The sequence below is a fragment of the Oryctolagus cuniculus genome, chromosome 5 (assembly GCF_051225735.1).
Source record: "Oryctolagus cuniculus isolate XC-2025 breed Fujian yellow rabbit chromosome 5, ASM5122573v1, whole genome shotgun sequence".
Classification (NCBI taxonomy): domain Eukaryota; kingdom Metazoa; phylum Chordata; class Mammalia; order Lagomorpha; family Leporidae; genus Oryctolagus; species Oryctolagus cuniculus.
The window spans coordinates 44607981-44634627 of NC_142871.1; the positions used below are offsets into that span (position 1 = coordinate 44607981).

The window sequence follows — 26647 nt, forward strand, 5'->3', positions numbered from 1 at the left end:
GGAAAAATTCCCATGTAGCAGAGTGAGGACTGATGAGCACCAATAATCGGGCTATGTTTGTGAAGCTGATCAGAGGGCATCAACTCTGCCCAGTGGTGGATTCTGGTACACACAAGGTCCAGGTAGAAAGTGACTTTCCTCCTTGCAAATGCTTTCAAACACTCCTTTAACCAGGTTGTCCATCAAATGCTGTTCCCCAGGACAATACAGCCCTCTTTAAAAAAAAAAAAATCTAATTTATTTCTAAAAGTAAGAGCTGTCTTCTCAGAACTTCCATCCATAAAGAGATCAATAGTATTTAGAGTGAAGGAATTGAAGGTACAGGAAATGAAGAAGGTAGCTCAATAGACAAAAAGAAATAAAGTTCATTCTGCTATTTTCACACTACCTTGGGAAAAGTCCAGATGCCTTAAATATACACTCTAGAATCATTAACATTGTAAAAATAAAACAATGGTGTGGCATAAATTATCTGAACATCTAAATAAAAAGGGAAAGTGACTATCTGTAAGTTGCTTTGGGAGATTTGTAAAATAAACATTCAACCATTAATAGTCAGGAAAACTAGCCTTCATGTAGTGGTCTTTAGTTCACATGGTACATGAGGATGTCCAGTCTAGGAGCCTGGGAGGACCTGAGCCTATATCTTTGAGGTCCACTATACTGCCTTACACAACACATACTGAAGCTCTTCTCAAATAACTTTCTTGGTTCTACAGACCACAATCAGAGCAAAGACATACTGCTTATTCTCTCAAGCTGACTGTCCTCCTGGGGAGCAAAAATCAACCAGGAATGTGACTGGGGAAGTTGTGTCCAAATTACAAGGCAAAAAAAAAAAAAAAAAAAAAAAAGAGGGATGAGGGATGCCTGGAATCTGGAATTCAGCATAAGACTGAATGATCTGAAGAATATGAAGGTATTCAGGCTTACATCAAAGGACTTTACAGTTAAGAGAAAAGTATATTTACATACTTTAGATGTCAAAGAGAAAATCCATCCATGTGATGTAAGGGGCTGCAGGTTTCTCATTAGAAGTCAGAGTATTGACCAGTCACCAGTGGATACCCAGTCAAGATCCTAAGTCCATCACTGGTCCTTGGACAACCTCAAGTGTAACCTGAAGGTACACTCTGTTGAAAAGTAGCCCCAATTAACTGACAAGGGTCCCGTGCAGAGTATTAATTCCAGAAAGAGGAAAAACCACCTACAACCACCATTGCACCTATGCCCCACATTTCACGTGTACATTCATCAATTTATTTTTTTCCTTAGCGGTTACCAATAATTATCACACTGCAAGTTTTACCACTTTATGTTAGCTAACGTTTGCCTCTTCCTGAGAATTAATAACTTCACAAAGATAAAAAAGGTTCTCTTTATTTGCTATTGGTTTTCTAGAGGCTAGATTATTGCCTGTTATTTATGTATTTTAGATAATTATTGAATAAATGAATGAATGAAAATGCAGAACTAGTGGTTGGGGGGAAGGCATCTGAATATTTAGTATTTAATTTATGTTTGCAATCATTTGGTCATTGAGAACCTGTCAGTGTTATCATTTTAAACATTTAATTAGGTAAGTAATTTAAACTTGTGGTTTTTAAGTGGAACTTTTACTACATTTATAAGTAATATTGGAACATTTGAGAGAATTTTAGAGTCACTACACATATATTTAAGTTTAATTTTTGAGATTTATGTACTTAGGAAGATTAATCAATTAGAACATTGAAGTACTTAACTATGAAACCAAATACACTAATTAAATTTGTATGTCAGTTAATATCATACTATTCAATGTTACTTTAAAAGTAATTATTCACATTTGTGCACTTTATAAAGAACAAGATCTCCAAGCTATATTCAGTAGTATTAAGTTCCCTGAAGTGGAAACTTACACAAAATGTTAACTTTTAAATGGAAAAAATGAGCCTCCAAGTAGTCGTTCAATAAGACATCCGGAAGAAGCACTACAGTGAGCTGAGGAAGACGAAGGGCTCCGTAATCACAGAAAGGATCACAGGCCATGAGCCAGAAAACCTGAGATCCAGCTCTGGTGTTCCCACCCACAAACACCAGCCCACGCCAATCCCCAGCTTTTGCAAGTGCTTTCATCCACAGAACGCAGAGATTGTGTGCTACAGCCTTTATGAAGTCCCTTCTGTCTTTAAATTATGATACTGTCCCTTAAGGGCATAAAACAGATTCCAAACACTGTGAGAGTGAAGAGGATTATTTCCAGGGAGAAAATCAAAGAGTTTACTGGTGCTGATGTGGGTGGGATCCACCAGGTTGAAACGAAAGGGAATAGCATTCCAGGTGAACAAAACCACCCACATGAGTGCTCGGCTCTGTGGAAGCAGAAAGTAGGTTTGGAAAATGGGGAAGTCCCAGGAAATCTCCAACACTGAAGTAGCCATTGAGTCTGAGGAAGAGTGGAATTCACCCACTGCCATCAGTAGCAGCCTGTACCATATCCACTAGCACATGGAGACAGTTGAATAGCACAGTGATGGCATTTACACAGGACCTATACAGACAATGGTTACCAGAACGATTATATCTCTTGGTAGTAATTTAGCCTGTGCAAGAAGCATATATTTAAATTATCCAATCTTTCTTGGCATCTTACTTAAAAATGATCTTTTACCAGTGTATTTACATAAGCCACCAATAATCCAAATATTCATTTTACAGAATCCATTCTGAGTTCCATGAAACAGAAGAATCCTCCCATAATCTGATATTTCTTGAGGCAATTTTCCTTGCCTAAAATCCTCAACAAAGCTAAAAATACCATCCACAGAAAGGTCAGTGAAATCTGGAGATTAATGGCTTCACACTCATCAATATTTCAAACCTAGCAGGCTATCAGTGAGGACTTTGGGAAGAGCCACATTCAGAAAAGGAAATCAGCGTTTCACAGGATTAGTTCAGGAGCCACTCAGTATGCAGAAGTTGGATATGTTTTCTCATAAATCCATATAAACTAGCTGGTTCTGTCCCGGTTGCTCCTCTTCCAGTCCAGCTCTCTGCTGTGGCCCAGGAAGGCAGTGGAGGACGGCCCAAGTGCTTGGGCCCTGCACCTGCATGGGAGACCAGGAAGAAGCACCTGGCTCCTGGCTTCGGATTGGCGCAGTGCGCCGGCCGTGGCGGCCACTTTGGGGGTGAATCAACAGAAGGAAGACCTTTCTCTCTGTCTCTCTCTCTCTCTCACTGTCTAACTCTGCCTGTCAAAAAAAAAAAGTCATGTTTTTATAAACCAAAACAAGGCAGAGTAAAGGTGGCAATGATGGCAACACATACACACACATGCACTATACATGTATTTATGTTTCTACACACATATATGAAAAGTTTTAATTTGTGCCTTATTTTTTGAAGCATCTGAAACAGGAAGAGCTGAAATCTCCGCTAGTAACTAGAAGCTTTTCAGAACACTCAGAGATCTGGGAATGCTGCTAAGCAACGGACACCAAGACATTCAAAGCCTGCCATTCAGAACACGCACCTTTCTCCGTGGACTTTGCATTCCTTGAACAAACCTGTGCTGCTATCCTCAACACTGGAGCCCAAAGACCAGAAGTTAGATCTGCTAACTGAAAAGATGAGCACAGCGGGCACTGCCACTCATGCTTTATTAAATTACTGTGATATACAATGAAAATATAAACCCAACATGAAATTTGTCCTTCCTTAAAATGCATCCAAACAATGAATTATTGCTTTCTATGTCTGTTATGCATATCATTAGCCTTTTAGCCTAGTTAATAAGGAAAAACCAAAAGCAGCAACCATATAAAACATTTATCATCATGCTAGCAAAATTCTAGTGTGTTTTAGTAGGTAAAATTTATGCCTCAGAAAAGAATTTTGCTTTTGGGCCAGATGTCCAAATTTCATCAACTTACATATTTATTTCTATCTTCCACCTACTCATCTTTCCTTAGTACCAGAAATCTATTTTTAACTTTGTGGTAGGTAGTATACAAAAATACAAAGAATGTTCTGAAAAAATAATTCATTAAACATAGTAATTTGACACATAACTGTTATGACAAAAATAGGGTGGTAAGCTCACCAAGAAGGGACTTTGTTTCGTCTATATCTGTCCCTTAACACCAGTTCAGAACCTAGCAGGGGGATGCTCAATATATATATTGTGAGAAATTAGAAAATGAGCCACCTTTCTTTTTCATTGCCAGAATAGTATCCAAGAACTGTCATGAGTACCATCACATCACCCTTTTTCATCATTTAGTAGATAACCAAACCGAGTTGAGGGTAAGTTATAGGTCACCCAGCTAAGAAATGACGAAACTGTGAAATGAACCCAAAGCTTTGTGACAATACCCATGCCCTTCAACACCAGGCAAGAGTCCCCTTATCTGACAGTACCTCTGTTTTTGGTTTCTTCTGTTTTCTTGCTCCTGACTTCCTCCTATATGACCAGTCATCTAAGACAGGAGAAAGGCCTATGCGGTTATGTAGCCATCTCTAAATGAAGAGTATCAGCATCCCAGGCAGGATTTTAGAAATTATATTACACAATGGAAATAGCCAATTTCTCTGCCAACTTTTTACACAGGAAATGGAAGCAAACATACTTTATTGAAGAGATTAATACACACACACACACACACACACACACTTACAAATCAACTTGTGTTGAAGGGATTTGAACAAGCCTCTTAAGAAGAAGCTAGGGGCCAGCGCCATGGCTTACTAGGCTAATCCTCCACCTAGTGGTGCCGGCACACCGGGTTCTAGTCCCGGTCGGGGCGCAGGATTCTGTCCCGGTTGCCCCTCTTCCAGGCTAGCTCTCTGCTGTGGCCCGGGAGTGCAGTGGAGGATGGCCCAAGTCCTTGGGCCCTGCACCCCATGGGAGACCAGGAGAAGCACCTGGCTCCTGCTTTCGGATCAGCGCGGTGCGCTGGCCACAGCGTGCCAGCCAGAAGGGTCTGATGAATGATGGAGAACAATAAAAGCAATAAACCAAGTAAAACTTAAGATTTCTTCTGGGGAGGACCACCAAAGCCCTCTAGAGACCATTTCTTGTACCTTGTACCTGACTCAAAGTGGAAAGTCCTTTGGATCAAATGACAGAACCAGGAACCACCTTGTAATTAAGGGACAAGAGAAAGGAAAATGAGGCAGAGATTAGCAGGGAAGTTGGACTCTTTCTTCCTCTTGGGTTCCCCTGGGAACATGTGTTAGCGCTTCCATACAAACACACAGCAGCCACACTGCAATGGTTTGGAAAAGAACTGCTGTTGACATTCTACAACAACACTGGTGGAAGGGCTCTGATAAGAACAGCAAATCCAGGGTCCATTTATTCTTTTAGTTTTTAATGGAAGATGACCAGGGAATGAAATCAATTTTTTTCACTTATTTATTAACTCCTTGATATTACTTCCCCCACATCTATTTTTATCATTCATGCAATTATCTGATACTAAGTGAAGACAGCAGGAAGAGCCTGTTGATTTTAGAAGAGCATTTATCAGGAATCAACAGGCTCTCAAAAAGCTTGTAGCTTGCTAATACTGACAGAACCCCTACTAGAGGTCAAAGCCCTGTCCTAGGTGCTGGAGAATAAGCAATGTCCAACAGAACATCTTGGTCTCACAGAACTTACATTCAGGAGGGTGAGATGAGACATGGAACAAAATGAATCAGCACATCAGATATGGAAATTTACAAAATATCAATATAGAATGGTAGAAGGCAATAACTGCTAAAAAACAAAAAAGCACGGAAGGGAAACAGTAAGCATCTGTGTGTGCTGGCAAGGGAGCAGTGCGCAATTTCATATAAAGGGGCCAGGATAAAACTCTCACTACCATTTGCAGAACCCAAGGCAAGCACAAAAAGCAAGATACACAGCCTATCCTCTCTTCCCACACAGACCCCCACACTGTGTTTGCTATCTACTACTGCATAACAAATGCCACCAAGATTAGCTGCTTACGGCCACACACGTCTTCTATTAGCGTTGCTGTGGATCAGAAATCCGCACACAGCTTGGCTGGAACCTGTGTTCAGGGCCTCGGAAGGATGCAGTCAGTGCAGCTGGGCAGCACTCTCATCTAGAGGCTCAACTGGGAGAGAATCGTTTCAAGGTTCATGCATATTGTTGGCAAAACCCATTCCCTGGCAGCTACAGAACTCAAGAGCTTTGTTTTTGTTGTTGCCTCCCTAGGGTCCCAAAATACACCCAGTTCCTAACAGCTGCCCACCGTTTCTCTACATATAAGCTTCTTCCACATGCTGCTTACTCCACCCCACTCAGACAGAAGGTCTTGGATTATGTCTGCTAAGGTGGAAACTTATTAATAAAACAGAATCAGGCCGGCGCCGCGGCTCACTAGGCTAATCCTCCGCCTTGCGGCGCCGGCACACCGGGTTCTAGTCCCGGTCAGGGCGCCGGATTCTGTCGCTGTTGCCCCTCTTCCAGGCCAGCTCTCTGCTGTGGCCAGGGAGTGCAGTGGAGGATGGCCCAAGTGCTTGGGCCCTGCACCCCATGGGAGACCAGGAGAAGTACCTGGCTCCTGCCATCGGATCAGCGTGGTGCGCCGGCCGCAGCGGCCATTGGAGGATGAACCAACGGCAAAGGAAGACCTTTCTCTCTCTCTCTCTCTCTCTCACTGTCCACTCTGCCTGTCAAATAATAAATAAATAAATAAATAAATAAAAACAGAATCAAGGGACTCACATCATGTCTGTCATATTCCAATTGATTGGAACCAAGTTGCAAGTCTTGCCCCTGCTCTATGGGAAGGGATTCTAGAGATGTGACGAACAGAAATCAGAGCCAACTGGGGATCCCCTTGGGGTCTGTCTGCTACAAGCAATGATAGAGGCTTTATGCATATTTCTGTGGACAGTGAGTTGATGTCACAATCCACAAACATGAGTGTGATTCAGAATCTCTGGAGGGTGTGCTAAAATACAGAAAGCCCACACCCAATGTTTCTGATGTGATGGGCCTAGGGTGGAGACTAAGAATTTCCATTTCTATCAAGTTCCAGTGAGAAGCTGCTGGTGTCAGTCAGGCAACTGATACTAATTTCATAGCTGGTGTGTTCAAGCGATTCCCACTGCCGACCCAAATCAGCCAGTTCTTGGGATGAGAAACAGCATGGCCTGTCCGTGGAAGGCTCAAGTAAGCATGGCAACACCTTCAGGGCTGCTTGGGAAGGGAATTCTAGAGTTCCAGGTACCCAGGACATGGTCTAGAAGAGGAGGCCCTGTTCCAGGTGAACCTATGAGCTATTTACTCTGAACAAAGGCTCATCCAGAGACTGAGGTCCAAGTGGGGCTCTGAGAAGCCAAAGGCCTAGGACAAGGGTCAAGAATTATGAAGGGCAAGGTTTTACCCCACTTGGAAGCCAACAAATTAGCCGTCAGTTGCAAGGATACTGGCAGAAGATGCAAGATTCCTGGGTCACAGACATAAGATCATCTATTACTACCAGTAATAGCAGTGGCCAGAGTAGATTCGCTGTTAACACTTTCTCAGATGATGAGTTGTACAAAAATTTGAAAGAACTATGGAGAACTATGCCCAGTAACAAGAGTCTAGTTGCCAGTTTTAAGAGTAATACTGAATAACAACATTTGAGTAAAGAACCAAAAATGGTTTAAAAAAAAAAAAAAGAAGATTCCAGCCAGGATGAAATTTTGAGGCAGAGGGATCAATAGATTGAAAGGCTGTGTAGGGGGAGCAAAGGGAACTGAGGAGAAGAGCATTAGGAGACTAAGTTGGGACAACAGGAAGGAAAGGGAACAGCGTGAGTATCTTTGTAGGCTACTGCAAAGACATTGTCTATTCTGAGAGCACTAAGGAGTGACTGGAGACTTTCAAAGAGTGGCAGAACACACTGGGACTCAGAAAATCAGTCTAGTTACTAAATGGGGCCACTGGACTTAGGCCAGGGCCAAGATAGAAGACCATTAGGAAATCTCCACAATAATCCAGGTGAGAGACTGTGGTGGCCTGGCCCAAGGCAATTATCAGTGGAGGCAATGGGAACTTGTTCAACTCTAGATATATTTGGAAAGTAGAGCTGATGTGATAGACAGGAAATGCAGTATAATTGGGGGAGGGGGACCAAACAAAGCCTTAGGGATTAGGTTTTGTGCTTCTGCATTTGAAAAAGAGTTGCCATTAACCGATATGGGGATGACTGGGAGAACCAGGGATAGTCTGGATGAATAAGACCAGGAGATCACGTTAGACATGCTAAGCTAAAGAAGTGTGCTGAACACTCATAGAGACATAGCAAGTAGGCAGAATGAATGAGAGGCAAAGTCCATGCCAGAAAAAAGAATTTGGGGGGTTTCTGGCCTATGGATCAAATTTAAAACTACAAGCCACAAGCAAATCAGCAAGAGAGTGAATGCTGATGGAAAAGAGAAGCAGGCCAAGGACAGCTCCCTGGGGCATGCCAGCAACTGGCAAAACAGACCGAGAAGGATGGTGAAGAGGAGGGATACAAAGGAAGTACAGTGTCCTGCAAACCAGTGAACAAAGGCCTCAAGGAGGAGATAGTGAGCAAATGTGCCAAGCAAGGCTGCCAGCTCAACAAAGATGAGGACTGCCAACTGGGTTTGGTATGAGAGGGAGAGGGAGAAGGGCAGAGAGAGAGAGAGAGACAGAGACAGAGAGAGGGATGCACAGGCAAAACCTAGTCTTCCCTTTCTCCAAATCCAGTGGATTTTGCATGGGACCATTATGTCTGCAGCAGATAGGACAAGTCCTGGTACATTAAACCAAAACATTTATTTTCCCTCAGTGACGGGGAACAAAAATCTGAGAAGAGCAGAGGCCAGCTCTGCTGAGGCAGGTGCAGGGCAACATGGAAAATGAGAGGGTGCTGAGAGGAGGCTCCCGCTTGTCGTGGGTCTCAGGGCATCATCCGATGGGAGGACACTGGGCCCCTTGTGACAGGTGAAGACCTGAACAGAACAGTGGCACCAAGTTACTTCTCTTCCTAAGGTCAGACCTTCACGATACGGTAGTTCAATATAAATTCTTGGGTCACTGCACACTAGCATATTTAACAGTAAATTCCAAAAATATGGGATGAAGTTAGATCTAAATAGGTTATTACTTTACCTGCCCCACTTTGTCTTTTTCTTTCTTTCCCCTCCTCCTTCTTTTTCCCCTTCCCCTTCCTCTCCCTTTTTCTCCTTTTCCTTCTTAGATAAGATTTGGTTTTCAAATGGATAAAATTGTTTTTGGTGAGTACAGGGCTATTTTCTCTCATGGATGCCAAAGCAATTTCTGGAAAGGAGGTGCCAGAGTCGTGGGTCTTCTCCTATTTGTAGGAGAATCTGTTAAGTGTATGTGCCAGGCACTGCATGATGTAATTGCTTGCCTTCTGGCTGACAGCCCTCTCACCTCTTCTCAATGCATTCAATAAAAAAAAAAAATGCAAAAGCACTCCCAAATGTTCTTATCTCTGTTCATACTCTAAATTGTCATAGTGTGTTATGGCCTGAACTCCCCAACTCATGCAGGTGCTACCTAACGTAGTGATGTTAATGGTTGATGGGTTAAGCACGGGAGCTTGATCCAATTATGGTCTGGGAGGTGGATCTAGTAGGAGCTCCTTAGGTTACTGGGGGTTTGCCTTTGGAAGACAGCTCTCACTAGAGTGTGTTCCCTGCCTCTCTGCTTCCTGGCTTGCCAATGCCTAAATCAATGGGGCCATCCAATCTTTGACTGTGAACCGTCAAAATAAATCTTTTTCTTCCTAAGTAGATCTTCTCAGGTGTTTTAGTTATAGTAAAAAAAAAAAAATGACTAATGCCCAGTGAAAATTACTAGTCCTAATTCTCAGAATATGCTTCCTTCTTTGAGGGACAGAACCTTTGAGAATGGACTATGAAGACCTGATGGAGTATCTTCTTATAAATGACAGAACCCATGCCAGACATAGGGTAAGGCAACAGTAAATAGCCATTTTCCTTGCCGGTAATGTCCTTCAAGTACTGGGTAAAATATGAGCAAGTGGTGCTGAAAGGAGTCTGGATATGCTATCTCAAATTATGCCACTTTGCTGTAAGAACTATTTTATGCTGAAGCCATGTAAGTTTTTAAAATCCCTTATCTGCCCAAAGGCAGAGCCTCCCAAAGCACTCAGTTGTCATAAATCCCCTCCAGGGGAGCAACTTTTTCTTCTAGATTCTGTTACAAACATCCTATCTCCCATCTGTTCTCCTACAGGCTTATTTATCTTAAAAAGAAAAGTCATTTGCTCTCCCAAGACTGTCCTTTTTCCTGCTCCCATGCCCCATTAAGATGGTATGTAAGACTCTCAAATTTCATCTCTTCTTTCCGTGATACCCACATGCAGGTAAAATTTAAAAATAAATAAATCAGTACACCCTTTCTCCTTTTAATCTCTTTTGTTGTCAGTTTAATTCACAAGCCCCCAGAAAATTAACCTAAAAGCATACAGGAAAAGTTTCTCCTCTCCTACAGTGCTTATGGAAACCTACCAATCATTTTTCTAAATGTTTCATTTCTGAATAGTTTTAAATTTATGAAAACAAAAATCATGAGATAGTGCAGAGTTCCCGTGTACCCAACATCTAGCTCCCTTACTGTTAACATGTTTTTATCAGTATGTTACGTTTGCTAGAAACAGCATTTGCAGGTACCATGGGTATCTTAGAACTTCTAGTCAGGGACCTGTTCAAGATTCGGAACAACAGGAGCCAAGGACTATACTAGCCTCCTTAAGAAGGGAAGTCATATTTCCATGCTGTCTCTAGGTAATGATGAATACATCTGGGGAGCCAAAATGTGGGGAAATATTTACAACATTGTTTTTAGCTCTTATTACTGCTCTTACCTTATTTTGTGGAAGGGAGGGGCAAATCAGTGAAAAACCACAACTATCCAACAGCCAGAGATTTTAAAACTGAGCGATCTGAAGAGATTTCTTCCCACCATGCCCATTCTAATTTGTCATTTTCTTTTGAATTGCATCCCAAGGGATTGAAGAGCTTCTGTACTTTAGATATTTGTCAGAGAAAATGTAATTTGTGTAAGATACAAATAACATGTAAGTTGGAAACCTGGTAATATACATGCATATTCGGTGTATGGTACATTAACAGGCTAGAGCAAAGTGCTAGATTTTTGCCTTTTAGCAAAGATATAATATGTCAATGACTAAGAGTATTCTTGGAGATTTGTGGTTTTATTCTGGGAATTTCACTTCCTCTGTATCAAAACTCAATATTTATAAATGATTCACAGTGTAAGAAACTAGACTTCATCTGTGCTTGAAGATCGAAAGCTTCCTTTATGCCAACTCAAATTCATTAAAATGTTCTGCTTCCTTCCCCAGTGGATTAATGATTCTTAATTTAATGCAAGTCTTTTAAATACTTTACAATTTATTTCTTAAGTACACAATGAAAAACAGAATAACAGTCTTGAAAAATCCATTCATTGAGGCCATCTTTTATTTGTCCTAAACCACACAATTAACTCAATTAATTCAATAAGTGGCTTTAAGGTGGTGCTGGGGACATCCCAAGAAACTGTGTGTGCATTTATGCCAGCATCAAAGAAACAAGCATTCTTTTTTTGTTCACTTGCCACTTTAAACCATGAGGATTTAACAGAGATTGCCAGGGTAGTTTAAGGACAAAACATCTGATTGTTCATTTTTTTAAAAATTTGTTTATTTATGTATGAGAGGGAGAGAGAGAGAGAGAGAGAGAGAGAGAGAGAGAGAGAGAGAATGAATCTTCATCCACTGGTTTACTTGCAAGGCTTGGTACAGTCAGGTCTTGGTCAGGCCAAAGCAAGGGCCCTGGTACTCATTCTGATTTTCCTGCATGGATGGCAGGGACCCAACTACTTGAGCCATCATCTGAGGCCTCCTAGGGTGCACATTACCTGGAATTGGTCTGGAAGTGGAACCAGGACTCAATCCCAAGGAATCTGATATGGGATTCAGATTTCTCAAGCAGTGTCTGTAAACAATGACAAATGCCTGCCCCTGAATATTTACTTTGTTCCAACACTTTGATTAAGTATGTGGTTTTTTTTTTGTTTGTTTTGTTTTGTTTTGTTTTGTTTTGTTTTGACAGGCAGAGTGGACAGTGAGAGAGAGAGACAGAGAGAAAGGTTTTCCTTTTACCATTGGTTCACCCTCTAATGGCCGCCACAGGTGCAGCTGCACCGATCCAAAGCCAGGAGCCAGGTGCTTCTCCTGGTCTTCCATGTGGGTGCAGGGTCCAAGGACCTGGGCCATCCTCCACTGCACTCCCTGGCCACAGCAGAGAATTGGCCTGGAAGAGGGGCAACCGGGACAGAATCCGGTGCCCCAACTGGGACTAGAACCCGGTGTGCTGGCGCCGCAGGCAGAGGATTAGCCTATTGAGCCACGGCGCCAGCCAAGTACGTTCTTAAAGTAGATATTGTCCTAATAGGTTTGGGAGATGGTTAGAGGAATGAAACACACACATGTAAAAAATGTAATTATAACACTCACAGGGCACTACAATTTCTTTTGGGGGGCACTCATTGAAATTAGTTCTGAGAGTTGGCATCTGAAGAATGCAGATTCTAATTTCCAGAAAATGTCATACAAGTTCCCGAGACTTTAGTTATTTTGAAGTACCGAGATGACTGATCGGGTGAACACCAAGTGGAATAATATATGAGGGTACTTCAAAAAGCTTGCTGAACAATGGATTTCAAATATAACTTTGCGATGGGCATTATGACAGAGTGGGTTAAGCCACCATTTGGGATGCCCACATTGGTTCGAGTCCTGGCTACTCCCCACTTCTGACCCAACTTCCTGCTAAAGCACCTGGGAGACAGCAGATGATGGTCCAAGTACTTGGTTTTTCCTACCCATGTGGGAGACCCGGATGGAAACTCAGATGGAGTTCCTGGCTCCTGGCCTCAGTCTGGCCTAAATTTAGCTGTTGGAAATATTTGGAAAGTGAACCAGCAGAAAGAAGATCCCCTCTCACTCTTCACTCTGTGTGTCTGTGTTTGTGTGTCTGTGTGCACACGCTCATGTATGTATGTATGTCTCCCTTTATCACTCTGCCTTTCAAATAAATAATTGTTTTCAAAAATGTAGGTTTATTTTGGTACAAAAATGTTTTGAAATATATGTGTAGTTTTTTTTTCATAATGCATATTTTTTTCCATGGACTTTTTGAAAACCCCTGAACCATCCCACATCTAAACTGGGTTTTCCTTGAGCCAGTGATAACATGCTGCACTGGTCCTAATAATTCAAATTTTATGACTTTTAAAATATTCTTCATCTGGAAACCAGAATTAAAGTAGCAAACCATTGGTAAATGAGTAACCCTCACCCCTACCTTGCCATACTGAAGACCCCCAGTGTACTCAGTCATATTCTTGTTCCCAGTTGGTATGAACAGAACAATTAAATTCTGGCCTCTGGAAACCCCTTTGACAATATAAAACACAAAGCAACTTGGGGCCGGCGCTGTGGCACAGTGGGTTAACGCCTTGGTCTAAAGCACCGGCATCCCATATGGGTGCCGTTTAGAGACCCAGCTGCTCCACTTCCAATCCAGCTCTCTGCTATGGCCCAGGAAAGCAGTAAGAAGATGGCCCAAGTCCTTGGGCCCCTGCCCCCACATGGGAGACCTGGAAGAAGCTCCTGGCTCCTGGCTTCGGATCGGTGCAGCTCCAGCCGTTGCAGCCAGTTGGAGAGTGAACCATCTGATGGAAGACTTTTCTCTCTCTCTCTCTGCTTCTCCTCTCTCTGTGTAACTCTGACTTTCAAATAAATAAATAAATCTTAAAAAAAAAAAGCAATGTCATGATTTGAACATTTGCATGCTAACTGCTTATGCACATCAATGTAAGGAAATGGTAAAGAATAGTAATTAAAAGCTCAAGGTATGAACCAAACTCTCTGATTGCAAATCCCAGCTCCAACACTTCTAAGCTGTATGAGTTGGAGAAAGTTGTATACCTACTTCATCATCCAGTTCCCTTATCTATCTACAAAGTGAAAATTAATATTACTTTACTTGTGAACTTTTTGTATGGAATAATGTACTGAATAACAATGTTTTTTACAATTTTTATTTATGTTCATTTTATTTGAAAGGCGGAGAGAGGGGAAGGAGAGACACAGATCTTCCATTCACTGGTTCACTCCCCAAAATGCCTGCCTCATCCAGGCCTAGGCCAGAATGAAGCTAGGAGCCCAGAACTCAATCATGCCTCTCTCATGGGTGCAGGACCCTAACTACTGGAGCCATCATCTGCTGCCTCTCGTGGTGTGCAATAGCAGGAAGCAGGATTCAAATCAGGCACTTTGATATGGGATGCAGAAGCCCCAACAAGCGACTTAACCACTGTCCCAAACACCTGACCCTGAAAAACATGGTATTTTTAAAAATGTTGATTAGCATGGTATCTGGCCTAAAAACAAAAATTTCTAAAATAATATTGTTATTATTCCCTCCATGTGAATTAGTTCTAATTAACACTCCAACACCTAAACATCTCATCAGGCTGGAACTAAGTTATCTCTTACACTCTATGTGCTATTAACCATAGAAATGACTCTCAACTCTTCATTCTACCCTCTCTGAAAAGATGATCCACGCCTAGTCCATCTCTCTTTCCCCTCTGGCATGTATTGTCCCATACATACAGAGCCAGATTAAGCTCATACTTTGGACTCAAATGGACTTGGAGTTGAATCCTGTCTTCCTCACTTAATGTTTTTTGGCCCAGAGTTTCCCTGTCTTTAAAATGAGTTAAAGGTAAAATGCATCTAACTCATGGTATCTTTATAAGGACTCAGTAAGACAATGCATTCAAAGTTCCTAGCATATGTTAACAAGAGAAATAGGACCTTGCACATGTTGCCTTTACAAATCCATATTACAATAACATGATGTTGGAGCTACTATTATTCTCACTTAACAGAGAGAGGAAACAAAGACCCAGAGAGATTAATTACTTCTTTATGGTCACATCAATAGTGATGACACATGAAAAACCAGGCGGCTTGCCTTGACCCTATGTCCTTAACCACTCTGCTGCCTCCCAATATTAAATGCTTGTTGGACATTTATTCCTACTACAATAATCAATAAATAGTTGTTGCAATATTTATTTAATAAATTGATATTTGCTGGAGTACTTATGACTGCCTTGCTAAGTAGCAAATCTGATGATAGGTCACAGAAGTGGACGCTCTTGTTTATACATTTTTTTGAAGAACTTTTCCAGATTCTGCCTATTCACAGACTTAAGAAAACAAGGTATATGTTAGGGAAGGCAATTCAAAATAGTTTCCAACATTCATAATTTGTATGCTTAGATTTTATAAGAATTTTAATTGCAATAATAATGTATGATTGACTGACTTCATCTAACATATACACTATCACCTGATTTAAAACTTTTACTTAGAGGGAAAATAAGAGCATAAGTGATAGCTTATAAGACAGTATGAAGTCTTAATAATACTCTTAAGATCACATACCAAATGTGTAACATCTAGCTTCCATAACTTGAGCCTTATGATTACATTAAATCAAACACAGTATAAAATGTAAAACACCTGACCCTGAGTAATCGGATACCTATAACAGAAGGGACCTATTGCTTTATTTTGTAGGGTGAGGCAAGTGTTAATCTATTGTTTGGTCATAAAATATATTTTATTTAGCTATTTTCATTTTGTTTGAAAGGCAGAGAGAGACTGTCCATCTGCTGGTTCACTCCCCAAATGCCAGCAACATCCAGGCTTGGCCAGGCTGAAGCCAGGAGCCCAGAACCTAATCCAGGTCTCCAACATGGGTGGTAGGGGCCCAAGTACTAGAGCCATCATCTACTATCTCTCAGGTCATAAAATATGGTATTTTGTTTACAAAGCAAGAGTCTGTTTTCCATGCACTGTCAATAAAAATGATACAGTTGCATGCATTTTTCTAAGGTGTAATCCCTTGCTTCATTTTCTGTTATTATCCTTGTTTATTTTCTTTTATCTATTTCTAATTTACCTTGTATTGCTGTTTATATTCTTATGTAAGCTGTCCTAAATACTTCCTGAAACAAGATTAGAGGAAATAAATGTCCCATGAGCAAAGTATCATTTTCCTCTTAATGGAATTGGCAAACAAGAACAAATAACCTGATAGTTATTAGCTTATATCATTCATGGACTTCTGAGAAACCTCCTGAGTTGAATGTCTGGTCAATGTGCGCCCTGAGAGATAGTAGATGATGGCTCCAGTACCTGGGCCCCTACCACCCATGTTGGAGACCTGGATTAAGTTCTGGGCTCCTGGCTTCAGCCTGGCCAAGCCTGGATGTTGCTGGCATTTGGGGAGTGAACCAGCAGGTGGACAATCGCTCTCTCTCTCTCTCTCTCTGCCTTTCAAACAAAATGAAAATAGCTAAATAAAAATTGAGTATAAAAATTTGTTATTGTAGTAAGACAAATAATACTCCCCAAAGGTATCAGGTCCTACTCTGCAAAACTTGGAATATGACCTTCTATGGGAAAGAGGTCATTGTAAACAATTAAGTTAAGGATCTTGAGATGCATAGATCTTCCTGGTTTTTCTAGGAATGAAATCAGTGGTGACCTTAGACGACAGAGGAAGAGGGAGTTCTGCCACGGAGAGAGAAGGCATTGTAACCTCTGAGGCAGAGCCTGGGGAACAGGAAGCGACAAGGAACAAATTCTTACATCTTCTGGAAACAGTGTAGTCTTGTTTATGTCTTGATTTTGGCCCAGTGACATTGATTTTGGACTTCTGGCCTCTACAACTATGAGATAGCAGATTTCTGCTGTTTGTCACCACCAAGTTTGGGACCAATTTTTAACAGCAAACATAGAAAACTAACACAAACTCTTCATTTGGATAACAAGCGTTAAATGGAAAGTTTTTCTCTATTAACTTCAAATTGAAATTGAAATTTGCCTTTCAGAAAGGCAGACATAACAAAGTTATTTCCATTTGGAATAGATAATGAAATGTTAAAAGGTTATTTAAAAGGATCAAGGAGAGGCAGATACTGTGTCACACTGGTTAAAGCCAGGGCTTGATACACCTGCATCCCATACCAAAGATGCCCCTTTGAGTCCCCACAAGTCTGCTTTCCCATCCAGCTTCCTGCTCATGAGCCTGGAAAAGCAGCTGATGGCAGCCCAAGTGCTTGGGTCTGTGCCAATACATGGGAGAGTGGGATGGAATTCTTGATTCAGCCTGTTCCACTTCAGGCTGTTATGGGCTTTAGGGGAGTGAATCAGAGTATGGAAGATCTCCCTCTATCTCCCTCTCTCTCTCTGCCTCTCTGCTTTTCAAATAAGTAAATGCTCCTTAAAAATAAAGGAATCGGGACCAGTGCTGTGGCATAGTGGCTAAACCTCTGCCAGCAGTACTTTGACTTTGACTTTCAAATAAATAAATAAATAAATCTTTAAAAAAATGAAAAGATAGACCCACAGGCCTAAAAGGGATAAATGTTTTGTAAACTCCTACAGGTGCTTTCAAAATATTGTGTGGAATATGCACTTGCTCCCCACGTAGGACCTCTGTCCTTAATGAGTTATTAACAGTAAAACTAGTCTTCAAACAGTACTTTACTTTGTGTGTCTGTGTGGGTGCAAATTGTTGAAATCTTTACTTAGTACAGAGTTGATTTTCTGTATATAAAGATAATTAAAAATGAATCTTAATGAAGAATGGGATGGGAGAGGGAGTAGGAGATGGGATGGTTTGCGGATGGGAGGGTGGTTATGGGGGGAAGAACTGCTATAATCCAAAAATTGTACTTTCAAAATTTATATCTATTAAATAAAAGTTTTCTATTAAAAATATGTGTGGAATAAGCAGGTACCTCTTGTTGGCTAATGAGTTTATAATTTTAAACACGACTACTTAAAGTCTTTTGTCATCCACAGTTTTGATTCTCCAAACACTAAAAATCAGATTTACAGCTCATGAAGTTAAAGCATTGTTGGTTCCGTGTTTAAATGTGTCCTTTTAGGTTCCAAGTTCCAAAGGACTTCTTTTTCCCTGACCTCAATTGTGTTCAATATTTGGGAGAGTTCTGTAAGCAGATACAGCCAATAATGTACTACAGGTTCCAACTCAGAAAAAGTATGATTAATTCAGATTACTAACAGCAGGAAGTAATTCTAACAGATTGATGGCAATTTTTTAAAAAAAGATAGCTAAAGATTTTAAGAAGCTGTTACTGAAACTGCTTTATTGTTCTACTTTGTATATTATAAGTATGTACATATTATATGTCTACATGGGAAAACTTATTAAGAGCTCTGTTTTAATTGGCTTATAGATAAAAAGATTACTCATAAATTTAAACTGCTGAATTAATTGAAGACACCTTTTTTGGCTCACATGCTCTAAATAATCTCTGTATCAGATGTTTCAAATTTGTTGGTAGAAAGAACCTAAAAATGTTTAAGTCATTTACATGTTTATACTTGGGTTTGCTGATCGAACAAGTCACACTTGCGTTAGGTATTTAAAGCAATGTTTCCAAATGTACTCTTATCTTGAAATTTCTAGAAAGCATTGGACCTTTAGTACTTGTTTTCGTAAGTTGTTATTTAACAGTTAAAATTGCTTGCTAAGTTATCAGTTGGTACAGAGTTATTGACAGTAAGCGATCTGCAGAGGCTGTCTTGCTCCCTCATTTCCCTATGCTCTTCAAGATGGAAACTATACTGAAGGACTCTCCAGGATGTGCAGTTTGATCTTTGGACTTTATAAAAGGATGACTAACATTTTTCTGTAATAATAGCATAGCCAAAAATGAGAGCTTACATTATCATTTCACAGCTAGATTTACTTTGCCATGGGTGCAGTAAAGAGGTAAAACCTCCCTTTTCAAACAAAACGAAGGGAGAGAGCAAGTTTTAAAGAGGGGACATGGTTTTCCTTATGGGCACTGTCTACCTCACAGAAAAGCCACTATCAGAACATGCCTGTGACTGCAGATTCCTAGCTTAAGCCACCAAAGATTAGGAATGGGACTGAGCACCCCCTTGACTTACATCGTCTTAAAGATTTCCTCTCGTCTACCAGAAATTGGGAGGAAGAGGAGCAAGCCAGGCAGCAGAAGCAATGTAAAGACAAGATGGCAGGCCAATTAGTGGCTGCTTTACACAGTGATCTGCCATCAAGGAGACCCAACAGGCCAGTCCACTGCAGTGGCTTTCAATGTGGAAAGCCTGGGCTTCAGTGGAAATCAGCTTATGAAGAGCCCTGGCAGCTCTGCCAGCCAAGAGCTGGGTCACTGGAAACTGAAGTGCCCTGGAGTCGAAGGATGCCCAGGACAGAGCATTAGACCCCACTGGCTTTAAACTGAAAAAAGCCCTTCACTCAGCCCAGCTTCCAAAGTAATCCCTGCTGCTGAGGGGATGGCCAAGGAGGGTCAGTAGCATTGCAGGCAGAACTGTAAATTTCCTTTTAGAGATGCCACCTGCCTTCTGTTCAGGCCAGCTCTCCTCCCAGGCCAGCTCAGTGACGGAAGTCAACAGGGTACCTTCCCTAAGGAGTTTCACGCCTCCCTCTCTTCCAGCAGGTCTGGGCCTCATATCCAGCCAGGCTTTAAAGCCCACCTGATTATTATCAAGCTCCTTCTGTCAGTTTCTATTTGCCTCTCAATGGGAAAACTTCCTCACGGTTTAGACAGTTCTTTTCTTAGGTCCTCTAATAATGACACTGTCCTTTGTTTTAGACCCTGGGAGTTTAATCTGCTTGTTAGATTCATTTTCTCCAGATTTGAAATTCTAGATGGCTACATACATGAAACCTCGGATGGAAGCAGTTTTTGCAAGTTGGCACAGCATCCCCCAACTGCTGCTGGAATCCTATCTTGACTGCTACTCCACCCCTACTCAGCTTGAAGAAGCCACAGCGGTCATCATCCCATACTCCTAACAAAAGTTAGGGTCCACTCTTCTGAGAGAGGGAAAATGGAGGTTCAGACGGGTTAGTGGGCAGTCAGGGTGGTCCTGGTGGAAATCTAGGGTCCAAAGAGCTTGCTTTCCCCGGGGTAGTCTTTAGCAAGGTCAAAGTGCCTGCCCATTCCTTGGATGTTTCCAGTCTTATCAGAACAGCAAGGGAGTGGAGATTCCTTCTGAGCTCCCAGTTTACTGTAAACAAATTAGGTATCCCACCCTTCTGATGGCTCTTTTCGTTTTATCACAAGCAAGCCAGACAGGTCTTTTGATGGGCTTTGTCCCTGCCTTGTAACTAAATGTCAAGTTTTATTCCCCCAAATTGTGCTTAAAAACCCCAATGCCACCACCTCTTTGGGTTTTGCCTCTCATGGAGCCCCACCACCACCATCACCACATGCCACTCTGGCTGGAAGTCTTTGACACTAATAAATCTTGCTTGTAAATCTAAAAATATATAAATAAATAAAAATCCGAAATTCAAAGTATGGTGTCTTCTGAATGGACATTGCTTTTACACCATTGGGAAAAAAGTCTGCACTGACTCTGTATCAATTAGGTATTAAAGCAGGACCAGTGGAAAGCAGCTGGGAATGCTTCCTCCTGCAGACTCCCCTTCCGCTCCCTTCTCCAGTCTGTTCTCATCCAATCACTCCACTCATAATCCTACTTCATGATCTCCGTCCTACCAATACACCAGAATGGCCTGTTTTGCTGGAAGCAATCACCAAGTGATTTGCACAGAGTCAAAGAATACATTTGCAGAATTTCAGTCATGAGAAAGTTTCCAGGACCAGCTGCTGCAGCAATTACGGCGCTAGATATGCAAATAGTGTCCATAGCACCTGAATGAGGACATCTCAGTAGCAGCTGCCCACTTAGCCTCACTCAGCTTTGCTGGAGATTAAGCCAGCCCCACTCTAGATATTTCTAAAATAAACTGTGCTGAAGGTAGAAGCCTACACTTTGGAAATCATCGGATTATCTTAGAATCTAAGAGGCATTTAGCCAGGAATGTGCTCCAAGTGAAAAGACGATTTTCCTTTAACATAAACAGTTTGCAACAACGCTTCATTATTAACCAGCTTACTATGTCTGCTGCTTCAATAACTAGACTGTCTGAAAATGAGTTCTTTCAAAGTCTTGGAAAATGAGGATTGAAGACGTAGACATCACCCGTTAGGCTGAACAAGTAAGAAACCGGGGTCCTCTCTGACCCTGCCCTCCCTCCTTCGAATCCACATAATGCTGGTTTCTTTCTTCCTAACTATTCCTCAAACCAGTTCGTTTTTCTCCGCTTCACGTGTCTCTCATGTGTCTTCCATGTGTCCCTCCCACCCACAGACGCTCCCTCTAGTCACCAGAAGGGGCGGAGTGCTCAAGGGCAGCAGGAGAGGTAGGCAGAGACTTCAGCTGCATCTTCGCTCTGAAAGTTACAGGAGCTGAGTGGGAACGGGGTCACTGCGGAATCAGCTTTGCTACTCATTACCCATTTTTCTGTGGACCCGGAATTTCTGTCCTTGCATGTTTCCTTTCTGTAGAACCGGCAAGAGAACACTAACCACCTCATGGGACTGCTGTGCCAATGAATGAGTCAATATATGTGAGGCAGGGGTGGGCGTTTGGCCTGGCAGTTAAGAGATGCCAATTAGCACACCCACGTGCCCTATCAGAGCACCTGGGGCTGATCCCTGCCTGTGGCTCCTGATTTATAGCTGCTCACTAATGCAGACCCTGGGAGGCAACAGTGATGGCTGGAGTAATTGAGTTCCTGCCACCCACATGGGAAATCTGCCTGCGTTCCTGGCTCCCAGCTTTCATCTGCGTAGCCGCTGTAGTCATTTGGGGCACAAACCACTGGAGGGGAGCTCTTCCCTTGTCCACATGTCCCTCTCTCTCTTTGCCTTTCATATAAAATAAATACATTTTATACAAAATAATTTCATATAAAATAAACAAATACATATGTGTCACACAAATCAGAGGTAGGGACACAATAAATAAGCTGAGCTACTTCGATTATCGCCTGCGAGGCCTAATTTTTCCAGGTTCTCACTGCAATATGCAACCCTCTTTTCTAGCATTCGGGACATTGGCAATTTTAGGTTTCATTTATCAAGTAACTGTCAAATTAATGTCTCTTCCTCTACTGTAAACTTTATCAAGGAAAAATCAAGTCTGTTTTTCCTCTTCCTAGCACAGTGCTTGGCAGAGGAGAACGTGGGAATATTTGTTAAATAAATCAAGCAAAGCAGTGACACCAGGGGTTCTCAATCTGCAGCTTCAGATGTTTCCAGAATTTGCATGAATGTTTCCCGTCTGCTTTAGGGCTTCTCCAATTTTGCATTGAATAATACAATCAGCAAGGACACTTTCAAATATATCCATGCCAAAGCTCCAGAGATGCCAATATCATTGGGGTCATCCAGGGCTGGCATTTAAGAATCTCCAAATTTCTCATCTGCAAGTCAGGCTGGACAGCTCCAGTGTTGTTCCTACCACCTTCAGTTCAGCTGTGAAGGCCTCCAACCCAACCTCTGCTTTTGAACTTGGCCAAAAACAAAGATCCTTTGCTTGGTCCCAAGCTCACTCAGGCTTCTGAACCTTCTGAACCTTCTCCTGGGCCCATCTGTGCCTGTTAAACCCCGTTTTGGCAGAGAAGCCTGCTAAGTGAGTGCAGCCAGAACCCAGTATCTGGTCAGCTTCCCCACCCTCCACCATCCCCCAGCTGATTTCTGATGGCCTTGGCCTGTGTTCAGTAGAATCCTAATAGGTCAAATCATTCCCCACTCACCCCATGCTGTGTTTGGGGTTGAGCCCACCGCCCAGCTCCAGTTGCTCTTGTCCCCACACCGCTCATGATGGCTCTGAACTAAGTCTTCCCTACCAAGCTTCAATAACAAGCATTGAGCACCCTTTTTAACACCACCTACCCCCACCCTTAAATTCTCCATTCCTATTTAGATGATAGAAAAGGAATCCATTGGAAGCAGCAGCTTCATGGGCAGGATCTTGGCGGATGGACTGGAGGAGTATGGTTCCTGCTCCCGGCAACAAACCTGTTGGGTGACTTCGGGCCCACGCACCCTCACAGCTCCTCTCATTAGGGCACTTCCGCCCCTAGGGGGCGAGCGCACAGGGTCAGGAACCGCCCCCCCCCACCCCAATACGGGCTTTTATTTCTGTTAGAAGGCACCCCAGAATTTCCTACAGTGAGGAAAGGAGGCGAGGATTGCTTAAAAAGCTCAACTCCGCAGCCCACCTCTCCCTGGCGCCGCTCCCACGGCCGAGCCCCGAATTGATTTCCTTCCTACCCCCGCCTCTAGCTCCTCGTCCGTCCACCTCGGCCGCTTTCCACCGTCCCTTCGCCCTCACTCTCAAACGATTCCATCCACTTAGTCCCCCACACCCGCTCCAAGTGTGACCCCTAGATCGGAGACTGCCCCTCGCGAAGCCACCGCGGGCTGCTCCGCCGGGCGGTCCCGGGACGCGGAGCGGCGCAGCCAGACCCGGGCCAAGTACCCCACGCGCGTTTGGGGAAACAGAGGTCGCTCCCGGGTCGGTCCACACCGCAGCAAACGCAGGCACAACGTGTTGATCCGCCGGGGGTCTTGGGGGCGGTGACGCTACCCTCGCCTCGGAAGGCCAGTCCCAGCGCAGGAAGCCCCTCGCGCGGCCGGGAGACCGGGGCCCCACGGAGCCACCACCTCTGGGCGCGTCCCGCTCACCCGCCAACTTGCGAGATGAGGAGCGCGAGCCCACGGCCCCTGGCGACGGGAGTCGCGCGCTCTCCCTCCCCAGTCCCCTGAGGCAAAGGGAAGGAAACCGATTCCGGACCTCGCACAACAGGTCCTGTGGGCACCTGCCAGGTTGGGGCCGTAGGGGCGACTGGCTGTGGAACGGGCTAGGGCCTTGCGCGGGAGCATTCCCTGCAGAGGGGCCTCTCCATTCACTGAGCCCCAGCCCCACAGCAAATCCCGAGTTTGGGGAACAGGCATGATCCCGAAGGCGCGGACAGGCGCGGAGTTTCGGACGCGGGTGGCACCGATCCGTCCTTTCCGAGAGCGAAGTTAGCGGATGCAGGGAAAACGGCCCCTATGGGCTCTGCAGGACGTAACCCTCGGGGGCGACTGGCGACCACTCACCTTGTGCCTGCGCCTCCATGGTGGCCGACTTTCGAACTGCGCGCAGCGGGGACGCGGAGCCGATGGCAGCTGGAAAAGAGCTCAGGACGCAGCTGGCCCTGCCGCTGGCGCCCTCTCCAGGCACGCGTGTTGCAGTCGCGGCGTGGACGGATGTGTGACCGCGGACGGACACCGCTGGCAGTTTCTGCTTACCTCCGCCCCTTCCAGTCCACCTGGCCTTCGCCACGCTGGAAAGCGCCACCTACCGGCCGCTCTGCACAGCAGGCGGAAGGCGTCCACCACCGACCCACGGGAAGTTGGCGCGGAGATGGGCTTGGTAGTGGTTAATGCCCTGGGAGGAAGGAAGGGGACCTGAGTTCACAACGCTGAATCCCTGCTCCTCTGGGAGATCGAATTAGGGGCTGCAAGCCTTGTTCCCAACACCTGGCAAGTGATCAATACATAACCTTGTTTTACGTATAGATCCTTTTCCTTTTAACTACACCTTATTTGTGTATATCTTTTATTCATTGACATCGAGCTTGAGGTCAACGGCAGTGTTAACTGTTACCAGAACGAAGGTTCAGCCTATTTAACATACACGTTTTCTAATTAACGTCATAGTAATCTTGGACCGAACACTTGAGAGCACTACAGCATTATGCTTGGGGTCATTTTAAATAGCAAAATCCACACAAGTACTCACACACACCCCGGCTGGGAACGGGGAACTTGTTTGTAGCGTGGGAGTTGAGACAAGAAGGCAGAGCCACCGTATTTGAGCTTAGTTGGAACCCCATGAATCTTTTGAGCACTCCATTCAAGTCCCCCAGTCACAGTGAAAGCACTTAAGAGCATTGGTTTTAGTCTTACAGACATTTTAGTGTGGGGCCTGTGTTTGACGCAGTGGTTGCTATGCTGCTCCTGCTCGGCTTTTGGGGCAGCTTCCTGCTACCTGGGATACTTCCAGTCCTGGGGGAGATTTAGATTGAGTTCCAGGCTCCAGACTTTGGCCTAGCCCACACCTGGCTGTTGTGAGCATTTGGGAAGTAAACCAGAGGATGAAAAATCCTCTTCTATCTCTGCCTTTCAAACACACAAAAATAAAACAATAAAATTGGTGGGGAAGTGGATTTAAGAGACAAGTTTATTTTGGTGCAAAATTATTTTGAAACCCAACCAGAGATTTTTTTGTAACACATTTTCCATGAATATATTAATATATAATGTGACATATATTATGTGCTTTTATATTATCTATATATGTTAAACCAGAACCTGCAGGCTGTATTTGTAGGTTGATGGGGCAGTCATGTTTTCAGCAGAGACTAGAAAACCCTAGTCCTGTCTAAGACTTCCCTGGCTCTCCCTGCCCGAGACTGGCCACGTGATAAAGGAAGGCTTCTTTGAGGGTCTTTGCCTTACAGAATCTTGAAGGATGAAGGAAGCATGGCAAGGAACAAGAATTACCAGCTCAGGGTGGGCAATGCGGCACAGCAGGTTAAGCCACTGCTTGGGACAGCCACATCCCATATCAGGACTGCTTCAAGCCCTGGCCCTTCTGCTTCCTACCGGCTTTGTGCTAATGCATCTGGGAAGACATATAGCATATAGAACTTCGTTCTGGATAGCCCATGTGCTTGGACCCTCGCCAACATCAGAGACCAGGTTAGAGTTCCTGGCTCCTGTCTTTGACCTAGCCTAGGCCTGGCTGTTGCGAACATTTGAGGAGTGAACTAGCAGGTGAAAGATCTCTCTCTTTCTCTCTCCTTCCTTTTCTCTTTGCCTTTCAAATGAATAAATAAATAATGTATAGCAAAAAAGAATGATCAGCTCATATCTCACCTCAGCCCTTCTGTAGCTATGTGAGATCACCCCTTTTTCTCAACATCTACAAAAAAAAAAATCCTCTGTAAAATATGAGGGGTCTTCACAAAGCTTGTGGGAAATGTGTGTTATGAAACTATTCACGGATTTCAAAAATTTTTTGCGCCAAATTATCTATACTTTGATTCAATTGTTCTATGCATTTTTTTTGAAGTACCCTCATACAATGTAGTATTTGTCTACATTTGGTCTTCAATGGTTTACCACTTTTTGTGATTTTTTAAATTTTCTCTTTCTTTCTTGAAATAGGTGATAAATCTTGTCAGGGTTGTGTGTCAGTATTATATTAAGCCTCCCATAATTTCTGCCAAAGAACCTCATACAAATTCATAGCACAAGAAAGATATATTGAATAAACAATGAACTAAGCAGTAGGTTATATTTTATCCATGCTCCAGTTACTCTCAAAGTATAGACTAATAAACAATGAAGTCTCACATTTTCCCTTAAAAGATGAAATACTCATGATTTCCTGGTTCTTGTACAAACAAGTCAACATTTTTGATTGTGTTGAGGATGTCACCAATTTCTCTTTGGAACACCAAGCATAGGGCTTTTAAATTAGTTTTGGTGATAGTGACCAGGCATGCATGAAGTGACCCATGAGTAACTGAACCATTTCTATGGTCCTTGCAGTTGCCTAGA

The 26647-nt window shown here is 43.2% G+C and overlaps 1 protein-coding gene across 22 annotated transcripts in view; it reads right to left on the bottom strand.

Moving 5' to 3' along the window:
* TPD52L1 (TPD52 like 1) overlaps positions 1 to 24407 on the bottom strand; it is a 96996-nt gene extending 72589 nt beyond the window's left edge. For 16 of the 22 annotated variants that reach the window (XR_016234496.1, XR_011388538.2, XR_007922839.3 and 13 more), the window contains exon 1: positions 24137 to 24370. Coding sequence is in view for 14 of the 22 variants with exons in the window: in XM_008263464.5 (XP_008261686.1) it covers positions 24137 to 24155 (19 nt within the window). In the remaining 8 variants the exon portion in view is untranslated. Of the gene's footprint in view, positions 1 to 5977; positions 6103 to 24136 lie in introns of those variants that run through there. The other 6 variants (XR_016234497.1, XM_070073639.2, XM_070073636.2 and 3 more) reach the window with 4 other exon arrangements.
* Positions 24408 to 26647: the final 2240 nt, after the last annotated feature.